Below are 16,009 nucleotides of genomic sequence, written 5' to 3'. Positions count from 1 at the left end.
ATGTCCAAAGAATGTGTTCAGTGAAGGTGCAATATCGTCCAGGGAAGATCTTATCAAGTCATCGTTTCTTCAGGTTCTTTTTCCTGGATAATGGCTTTCTTTGCCACATTTGGTAATGTCTCTGTAGTCTTCATTATTTTAAGAAAACTTTATACACGACCCCGTAACCCATTGATGCGAAGATCTAAGGTGTCTATTGCAAATGACGTTATGATTCTAAATCTGTCTGTTGCTGATTTCCTTATGGGCGTAGCTCTGTTTTCTATTGCCATTCGATCGCAACTGTACAAAGCACAATATTGCCTAGTTGACAAAGAATGGCGTACAAGCACATCTTGTACAGCTTTGGGAGTAACTATTGTGTTGTCGAGCCAATGTTCCGTATTTACGTTGGTCGTTCTCACTTCCTATAGGTTATATGGTGTCTTATTTCCAATTAACAACCGTCAAATGCGTTTACGCGTTGTCTTCTTCTGGCTTGCTACTGTGTGGATGGTTGCATTGTTTATAGCACTTCTTCCCCTCTCAGTGCATTTATCAAGTTCAATGGTAACCATGGCCTGGATATCGTCTAATCCATTCTTTTCATCCGATACTGTCGCTCATGCCCCATATCAACAATTTGCCCGAAGGATTTCAGCCTTGAGCACTGCTAACATATCCATTGTAGAACCTCCTACGCATTGGTACGATATTGAAGATTACTTAGACAATCATTTCCCTAATATTTCTCCTCAAGTAAAAGGTTACTTTGGATACTACAGCGCCAGTGGTGTTTGTATTCCAAGGCTTTATGTAACTAGCGATAACGACCAAGAGCACAACCCGATGACTTCCGCTGTAATGACTTTCAACTTTTGTGCGCTCATGTACATTATTATTGCTTATTTTTTGAAATACCGACGTTCTACGGTAAACAGGGTGGCAAGTTCTGCTGCAAAGAAATCCAATAAGCTTCATAAGAAGATTGCAATTTTGATAGCAACCGATCTAGCATGCTGGTTTCCATTGTGTTTCATGACCTTCCTAAGTATGGGCAAAGTCATTCTTCCTCCAATTGCTTATGCTTTATCGGCTATTGTATTCCTCCCTATTAACAGTTCTCTTAACCCGATCATTTACACCAATCCCTTCTCTCTGTTAGTGAAACCGTTTAGAAGAGGTTTAGACAGAGCACGCGCCTGTTTATGGTCTTAAACTGCGGATACACATACAGCGTCTTCCAGCCAACATACCACTCAAATGTGAAACAGGGATGTGTTGTATGACGCTTGCAAGTAATTGATGTACGTCGTTATGATTGATTAGTTCGAGTTCCTGCAAATTGTGTTTTCTTGAAACGATTTGTCAAGCTTTTTACTGTAATATTGTTATTGCTTTTGTGTTATAGTTGTACTTTCGCACGTATGCTTTTTTCAATAAAACCATCATTCAAAATGTTTTTTGGAGTTTACCAAAAAAAAAACAGTTGCCATCAGTCTAAAAAACAATTTGACATTTGCACGCACAATATTATTTGCGTCACAATGCAATCCAAAACGTGACATTGCACCATCCACCTGCTTCGACCCTCAGTTCACAGACATGTTTGCAACAAAAATACACCAATTACCAAAAAGGTGCAGGAATCAGTACATTCATTAACGCGGTACGAGTGTCATTTTCGATGCTGTTTACGGTATTGATGCGATATCATTGCCTATTTCAAGGTAAGGTTGAACAGTAAGGTCTGCAATCCTAATTGCGAAAATTGTTAAGAACTGTGTTATGTTGCTTATCAAACACCTAATCCTCTGTTTGTCAGAGTTTCAATGCTCACGGAGTATAGGATCTGCATTCCCAGGTGGTTGGTGGCTGACGGGAAAGTTGATTGCAACAGCTATGTGTTGCCAGACAATAGCGACGAAGCAGAAGTGTTCTAATATTGCTTAAAATCAGAATTTCAGTGCTTGTCGGCAAACAAAATGCAACAATGTAACATGTTATTTGTGATGTTGGGCGTATATACTCGATTTGATGACGTATTATCCAAACGTGGTGGCCTTCACTTCTCCAACTGATAACGCTACATGGGATAGAAACTGTTGAAAGCATTCATGAAAACAATACAGCCACGTGACTATAGAAAATTAATTGTACTGCAGATATGAAAAGCTTCATCCAATTGAAGGCCCCTCGCGACTTTCCCATATTCGGTTGCTAGTTGTGTGAAGGGAAAGTAGTGATGATAAAGTAACCAAAGCCTTGATGCTCATGTTGGACTTTCAGGTATATCACAATGTACGGACGCGGCGTTTTCACGTCGTCAGTTTCCTTTAACGAAACTCTATTGATATAGGTTAATGAAAATACCATTATAACAGGGCGCTTGACTAGAAAACCTTCACGGTTTTTTCGGTGCCCATGCCATCATTTATTTAATTCAAACAACACTTTCGGCATGGATAGACACGTTCGTCTCATTTTTACGCTTTTTGCGCTTATTGTTGGAAGCAGTCAGAAAGGTGAAGGTTTTTTACTGATGTTTTTTTGTATGCAACTTATATGAGAGAACAATTATTATTTGCAGTTGACGCAAAACCGTTTTCGGTGCTGGCAAAGGGTTGTAGACCGGAGGATGGATTATTTCTTTGCGGCTCCAGGCATTATCGCTGCATATACCGAGAATCTGTGAATGATGGAGCTGCACAGTGTCAAGATGGAAGTGACGAGAATATTGGTAAGGTTATCTGTTGTGAGATACATACTCGTTTTGGGAAATCAAAAATTAAAAAGATTAAGAAACACCCAATAACATCCAATAACACTAATTTCAAGTCCCAATCAAACGATTACTAAGATTTGAAATTCGTGTTAGTAGATCTGTGTTTCTTGAACTCTTCAGATATCAGACTAGATCTCTGCCCCATTAAAAAATTGTATTTACCGATATCAGAATTGATTTTTCTGAGGAATTACTTTGGTGTTTTGGTAAATTAATATTTCAACGATTCGTGCAGTTGCAATTTGACGGTTCACCTGTTCGAATGAAATGATTGTTTTAACAAAATTTCATTCAACCGAAGAGAGAATTGGTTCTTTAGAAAACGTGCAAATTGGACATAGATGCAACAGTTAAATACTGTTTATTGGTCACCCATATTTAAAGTAAAGTTTTTGCAAACAACAAGCATTACTTTTGAGAAATTGCTTCATCAGGTGATTCTTTCTAGTGTAATATCCATTCTAGGATGCCTGACTTTCCTATTGTAACACCGGTTAATATGTGAGAGTAAATTTTTTCAGAGCTACTAGCGTGTTCAGACGATGAAATCAGTTGTCAAGGAACCCAAAGATGCGTTCTCAGAAAATTCATCAACACCCAAGATAGCTGCCAACTATCAGAAAGTTTAAATTATCCCTGCCGCCCAAATGGTATGTTTAATATGGCTTTAGTGTGTAGGCTACATGTTAGGTGTTGGCAACGTGAACAAAACCTGTGTATTTGGCATGTTGGCATTTTTAGAACGACAGTTATGTAATTAGAGTTCGAGTGTTCCAAAAGCAAGACCTGCATTCCGAGGTGGATGGTGGCTGATGGTGAAGTCAACTGCAATAGCGTTCCCTTGTCCGACAACAGCGACGAAAGAGAAGGTTTTCATAACTGTCTTGAAAACGAATACCGCTGCACTGCATCGCCGAATGAGAAAACAAGATGCATTCCACGCGAATGGGTAATGGATGGTTACGAAGATTGCCAAAACGGGAGGGACGAAGTTTCACCACTAAAAAGTTGTTACAACGAATCAGAATTCAGGTGCCATGCCAATGGAAGGTGTATTCCAAGGTACAGAGTCAAGGATAGTTATGCTGATTGTTCTGATCGATCCGACGAGTACGAACCACTCATATTTTGCATCAGTGATAAAGAGTTTAGGTGTTATGACAACGGGCGATGTATTCCACGTTCGTGGCGAGGAAACGCTTTGGTAAATTGCAAAGACGGAAGTGACGAAATTCCCATGTCTAAGAATGAGAGCTGTGTGGAGGGAGAGTTTCGTTGTCACAACGATAGAAGATGTATTCCCACTTACTTGTTATGCGATGGAATGGATCATTGTGGCGATTGCAGTGATGAGATAGAAAGTTGTGATGAACCGAGAATGTTTCGTTGTCCGAATGAACCAGGCAAGTGTATCTTTTGGGGTCATTCATGCGACGCATTCTCGGATTGCGCCAATGGAACTGATGACAAAAAAACACTACCTGGTTTCAAATGTCGACGTGATCTTGGAACATCTGACAGATACTGCTCCATACCCCAGTGGATGCTTTACGACGATATTGCAAACTGCGATGACGATTCGGATTTGTGTTTGAGAGAAAACAGTACATCGACTTGCGCACGTTGCCTCGACGGGAAAACTGTGATTGCATCCCGGCAACTTTGCGACGGAGTTATTGATTGTCAAGACTTTTCAGACGAGTGTCTTTGTTCCCAAGGACGCGCGAGCAAAAATGTTTCCGAGTTTTGCCAGAAAGTGGTTTACGTTAACAGCGATCCCAATTGTTCAGTTGGAGATTTAAAATGCGACGACAAATGTATATCAGCAAACGAGGTATGTGACGGGAAAATAGACTGCGGGGATACTAAAGTCGATGAGGACCTTTGCACCCTGAAAACAGTGATAACCAAAAGCAGCAAAAAATTCGACTTTAAGTGTGACCTTTTTCATCCTGATTTGGTAGCAGCACTTTCAAGAAGCGACCTAGAAGCCTTTTTGAAGGCGTTTGTTCCAGCTGAGGCTACTAGGTTTGTTATTTTTATTGTTATTTAGTTTAAATTTTCACCTTTTTTTCTATTTCAGGTGTGACAACGTAACAGAATGTAGCATCTTCGAGGACGAATGTAGCGAAAGGGCCAATTGTTCCCATCGTCTGTCAATTTGTGACGACTTGCCAACCGTTGATGTGAGTTCAAACTGCAAACTTCATGGGCATAGCTCAATTGTAATGAATCTTTAACAACATTCAGGAAGTGATACCCCCTGGATTATACGGCATTCCCAACTTCATCACAGTGAAATCGAAACGCTGCGCTGGTGAGGTGAACTTTGTGTCAGGAAAGTCAATCTGCAATGGAGTTCAGGAATGTGAAGATGGAATAGATGAACGAAATTGCACAGATACAAGGTTTATTTGCGATGCTGGAACAACAAAGTGGCCAACAGGTATGACAAGGACGTTCCATTTTCTGCATACTTAACATCAGAAGTACCTATTTACTTTTTATCACGAACTTCCAGGTACAAAAAAAGTTGTGAGCATACCATTGGAAAAACGATGTGACGCAAAACTTCCAACTGATTGCGTTGATCAGTCAGATGAAATCAACTGCACAGATGCCACACATTTCTATTGTGAAAACGGGGATCCGCTCTTCGTCAAGAGGAGTCAAGTCCTCGATGGAAAGCAAGACTGTTCAGATTATTCAGATGAATGTCCAAAGAACGTGTTTAGTGAAGGTGGAATATCGTCTAGGGAAGATCTTATTAAGTCATCGTTTCTTCAGGTTCTTGTCTGGATAATGGCTTTCTTTGCCACATTTGGTAATGTCGCAGTAGCCTTCATTATTTTAAGAAAGCTTTATACACGACCCCGTAACCCATTGATGCGAAGACCTAAGGTGTCTATTGCAAATGACCTTTTGATTCTAAATCTGTCTGTTGCTGATTTCCTCATGGGCGTAGCTCTGTTTTCTATTGCCATTCGATCGCAACTATACAAAGGACAATATTGCCTCGTTGACAAACAATGGCGTACAAGCACATCTTGTACAGCTTTGGGAGTAACTATTGTGTTGTCGAGCCAATGTTCCGTATTTACATTGGTCGTTCTCACTTCCTATAGGTTGTATGGTGTCTTATTTCCAATTAACAGCCGTCAAATGCGTTTACGCGTTGTCTTCTTCTGGCTTGCTACTGTGTGGATCGTTGCATTGTTTATAGCACTTCTTCCCCTCTCAGTGCATTTATCAAGTTCAATGGTAACCCTGGCCTGGATATCGTCCAATCCATTCTTTTCATCCGATACTGTTGCTCTTGTCCAATATCAACAATTTTCACAAAGGATTTTAGCATTGAGCACTGCTAACATATCTACTGTAGAACCTCCTACGCATTGGTACGATATTGAAGATTACTTAAACAATCATTTCCCTAATATTTCTCCTCAAGTAAAAGGTTACTTTGGATACTACAGCGCCAGTGGTGTTTGTATTCCAAGGCTTTATGTAACTAGCGATAACGACCAAGAGCACAACCCAATGACTTCCGCTGTAATGACTTCCAACTTTTGTGCGCTCATGTACATTATTATTGCTTATTTTTTGATATTCCGACGTTCTACCGTAAACAGGGTGGCAAGTTCAGCTGCAAAGAAATCCAATAAGCTTCATAAGAAGATTGCAATTTTGATAGCAACCGATCTAGCATGCTGGTTTCCATTGTGTTTCATGACCTTCCTAAGTATGGGCAAAATCATTCTTCCTCCAATTGCTTATGCTTTATCTGCTATTGTATTCCTCCCTATTAACAGTTCTCTTAACCCGATTATTTACACCAACCCTTTCTCTCTGTTAGTAAAACCGTTTAGAAGAGGTTTAGACAGAGCACGCGCCTGTTTAAGGTCTGAAACTGTGGATACGCATACAGCGTCTTCCAGCCAACGTACCACTCCAATGTAAAACAGGGTTGTGTTGTATGACGCTTGCAAGTAATTGATGTACGTCGTTGTGATTGATTAGTTCGTGGAAATTGTGTTTTTTGAAATTATTGTCTAGGATTTTACTGTAGAACATTTTTTTGCTTTGTATTATTGTACCTGTTTGCACGTATTTTTTTTAATGAAACGATTATTTAAAAACATTTCTAAGTTTAGAAAAAAAAGAACTTGGCATTAGCAGGCACAATATTATTTGCGTCACAATGCTTTGGCGTCCAACAAGATAGAAACTAGTGTCGTGAATTCCGTCGTACGCAGTTGCCACAAGTCGCCTTGTATAGGACTTTTTTGGCTAATCCTACATCTGTTTGACCTTCATGAGTATTTACAAAGTCATTTTTTCAATTTTTCGAGACCACTTTGTATTGGGCATCATTTGTGCACGTGTTTCTGAATAATCGGGTATTTTTTCGTTTTTTTCACGTTTTCTCGTTTTTTTCGTGGTTTAAGTTGAATCGTATTTATGTCAACAATACAGAACATTTCGATGCAGTCTATTAGTTTTTTAACTTTCAAAATTATTCATTCAATACGCAATAAACTACCAATGTATAATATTTACTTTCATCGGACTAAAATTATACGGTTTAGAGAACAGGAAGTTAGATACGATGCATGAAGTTGTTTGAAGTCAATATGTCCCTCGCGTTATCCTTGCTTCAGCACTTTGAGCAATATCGTTTTCTGTTAAAACAATCATCAAAAACCGTACATACACGAAAAAATGGGTCTCTAACACCGCTTGTGATTCACGTGATATAATTCAAACGAGGGAAAAACAGTTTAACCCTTTAAGCGCCACGCCCTATATTCAACAATTGAAGATTTTTCATTGTTTAAGTTTAGGAAGCTATAACTTTTTATCTACAAACGCTAGACTAAAAATTAAAACACAAAAATCATATACAAATTCATACTCTACACAGTCATCGCTTTTCCAGTTCAATAACTCCATGTTTTGGAGTAGTTATATCCAAAAATGTAACCACCCCTACTAAAATAGCTTCCAAGCCATAGGTACCCTATTTAAAATTTCCATAACTCCCGAAATTGTGCGAATTTTAAAATAATTCGACTGTTGACTGAATCAGTGTGAACACCAAGACGCAATGAAGCGAAAAAACTGGGTCGCTGCATTTGATATTTTTGAGCGACGGTACTGTCTAGTAAACTGAAATTTTAGGGAGTTATTTTGGTATAACCTACTTATACTGTTAGTTATTGCTTGTAAAAGGGCTTGTAAACTTTATAACACAGCTCAGGCGTTTGCTAACTGATAGCAGATGAATTTGACAGCACTTCTAAAAAAAATTTTTTTGTTTGTTTCTTTTTGTGTTCAACTGGTAGTGTATGTCAGCAAGTTGATGAAAAAGAAAGCATAACATCAAAGTATATTGATAATTGAATAGACAAGCCTTCTACCAGTGCATATAAACCTTTTCCACAACATAACAGAGACAATGTAGAAAAAAAACAAGGAAAAAAATCAGTTGTATGAAATTGAAGCTACCCTAATTACTGGGTGACGCCCACAGCCACACCCACAACTGTTGGATACTTGAACAAATTGCATGAATATGGTTCCATATATGATGCTTTGATAGCAAATTATACATCAGGGATGTTACATAGGTGATTGTAACATGACCAAATCATCATCATTGAACTTTTTGTGGTTCTGTTTTGGATATACCCTTCCGAAAACAATTGGCGATTGTTATGCAAAGAAAAGAATATGAATAATTGAATATACAAGCCAACTACCAGTGAAAAGCTTTACCCACAACATGACAGAGACACTCTAGAAAAAAGACAAGGAAAAAATCAGCTGTATGAAATTGAAGCGACCGTATTTACTGAGTCATGCCTTCAACGACACTCACAACCCTTTGATTCTTGAACAAATTGCATGAATATGGTTCAATATATGATGCTTTGATAGCAAATTATGCATCAGGGATGTTACAGAGGTGACTGTGACATGACCAAATCATCATCATTGAACTTTTTGTGGATATGTTTTGGATATACCCTTCCGAAAACCATTGGCGATTGTTATGCTGAGAAAAGAATTACTCAATTGTCTATTGTCCGGAAAGCAAAACCAGTGTTATGGAACCAGAATAAAAACCTGTAACTATAAGTAATGAAGGTGTTCTATTTTTTTTGTAAATTGGTGTTTTTTTTGCTTCGGCGAAAAAAAAAAAATTTTTCTTCTTTATTTATTATAATTTTTTTCTTTATTTTTTTTTTATACTGCACCCTCATAATGTTTATTTCATGTTATGTACATTTCTTCCTGCTATTTTGTTGTTTTGTACGCAAAAAATACAGCAATACCACCAGTCAAAATTTGCATGCGCACATCTCGCCATTGTGACGTCATAGAGAGAAACGGAAACCGCCGATCGAAAGCTGAGACCCTCGCGCACAATTCGTCTGTAGAACGTTTCGCGCTACTCCCAACGGGTAGTTGGCCATTTAATTGGACATGCAATCAGATCACCTGCTGTGCTGGTTTGTTCATAATGATAATCATCATCAAATGAATGACTAATTAGTCAAAAAATTTCAATGCAAATGTATTTTTTTTTTATTTTTTCAATAAACTTCACGCTTCAAGTTGTCTGTTGCTGAAAACCTTATGTCTCTAGGCCAATCACAACGGAATTGATAATTTATCAAAAAAGCACCTCTTTGGGCCACTTAAGTTAAACAAGTTCCTAAAGCATGGGGAAATATACCCACTGTTCCCTGTCATTTACACAGAGATTGTTCCAAATTTTATATGGAGTAAAAACAAATTCAACCGAAAGTTTGTGAGGGCGTGGCATTATAAATATGTCTTAAATCTGGCGTGGGTACAAGTACAGCATGACAACGAAAACAATACTTCCTGGTTTCTCGTTTGGCATCCAGCTTCTTGAAAACAGAATCCAAGACGTGACATTGTGCCATCTTTAAGACGTCACATTGCACCATGCTTCGACCATCAGTTCACAGACTTGTTTGCAACAGAAATACCCCAATTACCAAAAAGGGGCAGGAATCAGTACAGAGTTTGTCAGGCTTATATTGAGACGGTATTTCGATGGTGTTTACGGCATTGATGCGATATCACTGCCTATTTCAAGAAAAGATTAAACACTGAGTATATATCAGTAAACTGAAAGGTCTGTAGACCAATTGCGAAAATAGGAGATTATGATTTCGTATTTTTATCAGTGTTAGCAGTGTTTGTGGGGATTGGCATGTAATCAGTGTTTGTGGGGATTGGCATGCAATCAGTGTTTGTGGGGATTGGCATGCAATCAGTGTTTGTGGGGATTGATCCTGCCCATGGGTTTATACTGCGATATATTTTAGCATTATTGTTGACAACCAATCCATCAAAATGCATATAGGAGGTCTGTTTTAAAGTGATTCGTTCCAAGTATCAGCGATACTAAATCCTTTCATTGCATGATGCAAGTCATGCATCCCTTTTTCGGCTGCAACGTAGAATGTGCAGAAAATTAGGCTGCAAAATTTCGGGTTGCAGTTAATATCACTGGATTTCTAAAACTATACGGACGAATGCAGTACGGAAGCCAATTGTTACCACCATAAACAAATCCATAATAACATGCCCCCTCTGATACAAGTCTATACGTGATGGAAATCACATGCCATTAGGTGTGTGTGGGTTTTCCCGCTGTCATGAGGTCAGTTGCGTCTGTTTAAGTTCGACAGGTTCTTATGACATGGTCGCCCACATTTCTGAACTCAATGACAACAGTATTCGTAACACTCTCCCACGAGATACGTCTTGCATGTATTTGCATTGCAAGTGTTGTGCCCATAGTCAATACGCGACAACAGGAGGAATCAAACGTGCGACATACAAGACAAACAAAATAATGCAGTAATTTTGCAGAAGAACAGTACACTGAAGAGGCATGTCGCAACTGTTTGGAGAATTTAAGTTTCTTATACTGCTGTTGATCATATGGGAGAAAAAAGGTGCCTGGTTGTTCTTTATTATCACAAAGCAACTTTATGGGCAGTAAACTTTACGATGGGTCTTTGTTGCAGTTGATACTAAACCGTTTAAACAACTTTCGAAAGGCTGCAGAGCGGAAGACGGATTTTTTCAGTGCCAAACCGGCGCCCAATGTTTGTACAGAGAAGAGGTGTTAGATTCATATACACAATGTACGGACGGAAGCGATCAATCCACTGGTTGGTTGAAAGTTAATATAGTGGAAGTTTCGCGGAGATGTTCAGTTGAATGCCTGATAACAACCAACAAACAAACTAAGAGTGAATGTTTGTGACCAAACCTATCTTATACTGCAGAAAAGTCGCTAATAGTGAACCAAGACAAAAAGCGTTATCAAATATGCGATCTACAAGACACATACGACAATTAGTGACATACCTGTACATAAAACAGGAATAAACGGGAACGACAGAGGAGAAAACACATGCTCACAAATTTAATATTAAACATTTATCACTCTTAATTTTTTCTTGACTCTGCCAGTGCTGCAGTGATTGACATGTTCGCATTTTTGGCAGCTCTCAATTGCACAGATGACGAAGTGAGTTGTCATCGTGCCACGGGGCGATGTATACATCGCAGATTCCTCAATACACGTGCCAGCTGCCAAATTTCCGAAACTCTTAATTTTCCGTGCCGTCGAAATGGTTTGTTGAGAACTGTATTATGTTGTATCAAAAACGTAATCCTCTTTTTGTCAGAGTTTCAATGCTCACGGAGTAGGATCTGCATTCCCAGGTGGTTGGTGGCTGACGGGAAAGTGGATTGCAATAGCTCTGTGTTGCCAGATAATAGCGACGAAGTAGAAGTGTTCAAATATTGCTTACCATCAGAATTTCCGTGCTTGTCGGCCAACAAAATGCAACAATGTATACCACGGGAATGGGTAAGGAACGGATACGACGATTGTACTGACAGAAGCGACGAAATTTCCACATTGGTTTGCCACAACGAAACGGAATTTAGGTGCAGTATAACTGGAAGATGTATTCCAAGATATCGCGTAATGGACGGTTTTCCCGATTGCAAGAATGAAACGGACGAACGATACACCCTGCCTTGTATCAAAAACACCGAGTTCATGTGCAAAGATAACGGGCGATGCATTCCACGCTCATGGCGAGGAAACTCTTTGGTTAATTGCAAAGATGGAAGTGACGAAATTCCAATGCATAAGAATGAGAGTTGTGTGGAGGGAGAGTTCCGTTGTCACAACGATAGAAGATGTATTCCCACTTACTTGTTATGTGATGGGATGGATCATTGTGGCGATTGCAGTGATGAGATAGAAAGTTGTGATGAACCGAGAATGTTCCGTTGTCCGAATGAACCAAGCAAATGCATCTACTGGGGTTATTCATGTGACGCATTTTCGGATTGCCCCAATGAAACTGATGATATTAAGGTAATGCATGGTTTCAAATGTCGACGTGATCACGCCAGCACTCAAAGATACTGCGCCATACCCCAGTGGATGCTACATGATGATTTCTCGAACTGTGATGATGATTCGGATTTGTGTTTGAGAGAAAACAGTACATCGACTTGTACACTTTGCCTCGACGGGAAAACGGTAATTGCAACCCGGCAAATTTGCGATGGAATTATCGACTGCCAAGACTTTTCAGACGAGTGTTTGTGTTCAGCTAGTAGAAAAGATGACCGTGTAAACGAGTTTTGCCGAAGGGTGTCTTACGTTGATAACAATCAAAGCTGTCCAGTCGGAGATCTGAATTGTTATAACGGAGAGTGCGTTAAACCAAATGTAGTGTGTGACGGAAAGGTTGATTGCCCGACATTTCAAATCGACGAGGCCCATTGTACTGCAAACCACACCAAAACAGAGAGCACAAAAATGCTGGACTTCGACTGTGATCTTTTACCCAATAGAGTAAAAGATTCAATTGCCGGAAGTGATCTCGAAAGTTTCATCGGCTTATTCTTGCCTGCAAGAGCCAAGAGGTATTGTGCAGTTAAACTTTGCTTCTTTCATATAAACTAATGATGCTTGCAGATGTGATGGAGCCACGGAATGCGCAAACTTTGAAGACGAATGTAGCACAAGAGCAAACTGTTCCGATCGCATTTCCATATGCGACGGATTGAACACCGTAGACGTAAGTATAACCACTAAGTTCACGCCTAGTAATACAATAAAACTTACTAATTTTTCGTGTTAATGTGCAGCAATATTTCCCAGTCGGATTTTTAGGCGTTACAACCAGCTTTACACTGAGATTGAAACGTTGTAGTGGGCCTTTGAATGTAGCGTTTGGAAAATCGATTTGCAATGGAATTCTTGAGTGTGAAAATGGAGAAGATGAACGCAATTGCTCGAATGACAGATTTCTGTGTGATGCTGGAACAACTGAGTGGCCGACAGGTAATTATTTGAAACAACACTTAGCAATAAAAACACGCATGGCTTGATTCTTTACTGCAGGGTTAAAGAAAGTTGTAAGCATTCCACTTGAGAAACGATGTGACGCAAAACTTCCGACTGATTGCGTTGATCAGTCAGATGAAATCAACTGCACAGATGCCACACATTTCTATTGCGAAAACGGGGATCCGCTTTTTGTCAAACGAAGTCAAGTGCTCGATGGGAAGCAAGACTGCTCAGATTATTCAGATGAATGTCCAAAGAACGTGTTCAGTGAAGGTGGAATATCATCTAGGGAAGATCTTATCAAGTCACCGTTTCTTCAGGTTCTTGTCTGGATAATGGCACTTTTTGCTATATTCGGAAATGTTTTGGTGGCATTTACCACTTTGAAAACTATTCATTCGCACTTTCATAATCCACCAAACAAGAGATCTAAAATCGCAATGGCAAATAATATGTTGATTTTGAACCTCTCTGTGGCCGACTTACTAATGGGAGCAGCTCTTCTCTCAATTGCCATAAAGTCACAGTTATACAAGGGACAATATTGTTTGTTCGATAAATCGTGGCGCACAAGCAGCGCCTGTACAGCCGTGGGTGTTATCACTGTTCTATCGAGCCAGTCCTCTGTTTTTACCTTAGTTGCCCTCGCTTCCTATCGGTTGTACAGTGTTATGCATCCAATCAAGAGTCAGCAGATGCGCCTACGGGTTCTCTGCGTTTGGCTTGTTGTCATATGGTCGGTTTCATGTCTAATCGCACTCATTCCACTCTTTCCAGCTTTGGTTAACTCCATGGTGACAAAAGCTTGGATAGCGTCCAGCCCCTATTTCCCCTCCGACACAGTAGATCTTGGTGCGTACCAACAATTTTACAGCCGAATTTTTGCCTTGAGCTCGTTACGCAACAAAACCCAGATCCAACCTTCTTCCGACTGGTATGGGATTACAACCCAATTGCGACAGAGCTTTCCAAATTTAAGCCCGGTAGTAAAGGGCTATTTTGGTTACTACAGCGAAAGCGGTGTGTGCATTCCTAGACTTTACCTGACCAGTCCAGATGACCACGATCACAACCCAATGACCTATGTGGTGATGACCTTTAACTTTGTGGCTCTAATCTATATCCTCATCGCTTACACAATGATTTATCACCGTTCTACTGCGAATCGGGTTTCGAGCTCCGCAGCAAAGAAGAAAACAACCGAGCTACACCGAAAAATTGCCCTTCTCATAGCAACCAATCTTGCTTGCTGGTTTCCATTGTGTTTAATGACTTTTTTGAGTATGGGAAAGGTTGTTCTTTCGCCTATTGCTTATGCTTTATCGGCTATTGTTTTCCTCCCAATCAACAGTTCGCTTAATCCCATCATTTACACCAACCCGTTTTCTATGCTGGCCAAGCATTTCGAGGAAGCTCGTAAGAAACTTGGTGTCCGCGTTCAAGGCAAACCCGATGACGTCAGCGGAATTGGCTCCACCACCCAAAGTACTCGATTATAAGTGTAATTCATAATACATAGCCACAGAGTTTTCAAAATACAGTTTATGAAGATTCCCCCTATGAAAAGGATTTATTACCCGATAATCACAATGTCAATAACCATGCAAACGTTTGTAGAAACAAGACTGTATAAAAAGTCAACATAATTTTTTCTTTTTTGATCACATCGAGACTTGAACCCGGAATATCCTGGCCACGAATACAGATCGGGTTTTTTTCTTGGTATTTGGGTTGGGCGCTTGATCGATTATGCCAATCTCTCTATAAATTCACCTTGTCTGCAACCAGTTGCGCCACTTGGTGTTCATTCTTTGTTTTTACGTATCCAATTTTTATTTCATCTTTGGCATGAGTGCGTTTTCTTTTACCTGGAACCTGACTTGAATGACATGTTTGCCCTAAGCAGACCATCACGTTTTGCAACCATACGAAACATGTGCCTTAGAGTTTTTTAAGCGATAGGTGTATGGCTGCAAGGTTTTTGAGCTTTCAACACATCCTTAACCTCTATACTTACCCAAAACTATTCGTTGTGTAAATGTTATTGTTCATAACACTGAAGCGAAATGAATGAAACGACGTTGGCTTAGAACATATTTGAGAAAACGTGTAATTACAATAAAAAAGTGATCCCCTTGTATCCATCATATTTAAGGTACGTGACAAAAGGTAAATCTTCGTTGTACCAAACAGATATTTAAAAAAAAACGTCTTTAAAAGTATGTATACAGCAATGGTCGGCTAGATATAACAATCGCGGGGTAAAACGTGAACGGTGAAGAGTTCCTGTATCGAACTTTTGAAACTTCCAATACCCATCGATAGAATCGCAGCCTACTACAAACAGAACAAGTGAATAAACAGGAATAATAGGTGTTCTATACACTCAGTAATGGAGAAGTAAGATTAGCAGCATATGGGGACTGTGCTTGTTAAATCCTTAGCTAAACACATTTGTAGTCATTCGCGCACGTTGCGTATAATAAAAGAGGTGCGGCACACCTAATTGTGTTTGAAGAGTCGCTACAATAAAATGGAAATGTGCCGAAGCTTGTTCTTGTGTGTGCGAGGATAAACCAAATTTCAATGAAAAAATGGTTCCCTGTTCTGTAGTCGAGCAATAAATTTTACAGCCGATGTAAAAACGGCATCAGGAAGCACATTGGGAAAAACCGTGCTTTTACTGTTTAATGATATTCGAAAGGAAGCCATTTAGAAAGCCCTTCAGGTTAAATGGTAAAAAATCAGAAGATTGGCCGGTCGTATTTAGCATATACAGTAAGAAAGGTGTTATCCAAAACAAAGTTGTTTTGTTG

General features: G+C 39.6%; 3 protein-coding genes across 3 annotated transcripts; all 3 read left to right on the top strand.

Annotated features, from left to right (window-relative positions):
• Positions 1-75: 75 nt before the first annotated feature.
• Positions 76-1,197, top strand: LOC145890044 (G-protein coupled receptor GRL101-like). Its single transcript, XM_082981084.1, has one exon. The coding sequence runs from the start codon at positions 91-93 to the stop codon at positions 1,195-1,197; it is 1,107 nt and encodes a 368-aa protein (XP_082837210.1). The 5' UTR covers positions 76-90.
• Positions 1,198-3,566: 2,369 nt separating this feature from the next.
• Positions 3,567-6,724, top strand: LOC145890043 (uncharacterized). The gene is made up of 4 exons (XM_082981083.1): positions 3,567-4,792; positions 4,848-4,950; positions 5,015-5,210; positions 5,286-6,724. Exons 1-4 carry the CDS (start codon positions 3,567-3,569, stop codon positions 6,722-6,724), a joined length of 2,964 nt encoding a protein of 987 aa, XP_082837209.1.
• Positions 6,725-10,622: 3,898 nt separating this feature from the next.
• On the top strand, positions 10,623-15,206 carry LOC145889716 (uncharacterized). The gene is made up of 7 exons (XM_082980720.1): positions 10,623-10,764; positions 10,837-10,983; positions 11,323-11,451; positions 11,506-12,766; positions 12,819-12,921; positions 12,992-13,187; positions 13,248-15,206. Exons 1-7 carry the CDS (start codon positions 10,701-10,703, stop codon positions 14,690-14,692), a joined length of 3,345 nt encoding a protein of 1,114 aa, XP_082836846.1. The 5' UTR covers positions 10,623-10,700; the 3' UTR covers positions 14,693-15,206.
• Positions 15,207-16,009: the final 803 nt, after the last annotated feature.

This window comes from Ascidia mentula, chromosome 2, assembly GCF_947561715.1.
Source record: "Ascidia mentula chromosome 2, kaAscMent1.1, whole genome shotgun sequence".
Classification (NCBI taxonomy): Eukaryota; Metazoa; Chordata; class Ascidiacea; order Phlebobranchia; family Ascidiidae; genus Ascidia; species Ascidia mentula.
The sequence above is the reverse complement of the archived record's forward strand: the minus strand, read 5'-3'. Positions and strand labels throughout refer to the sequence as shown.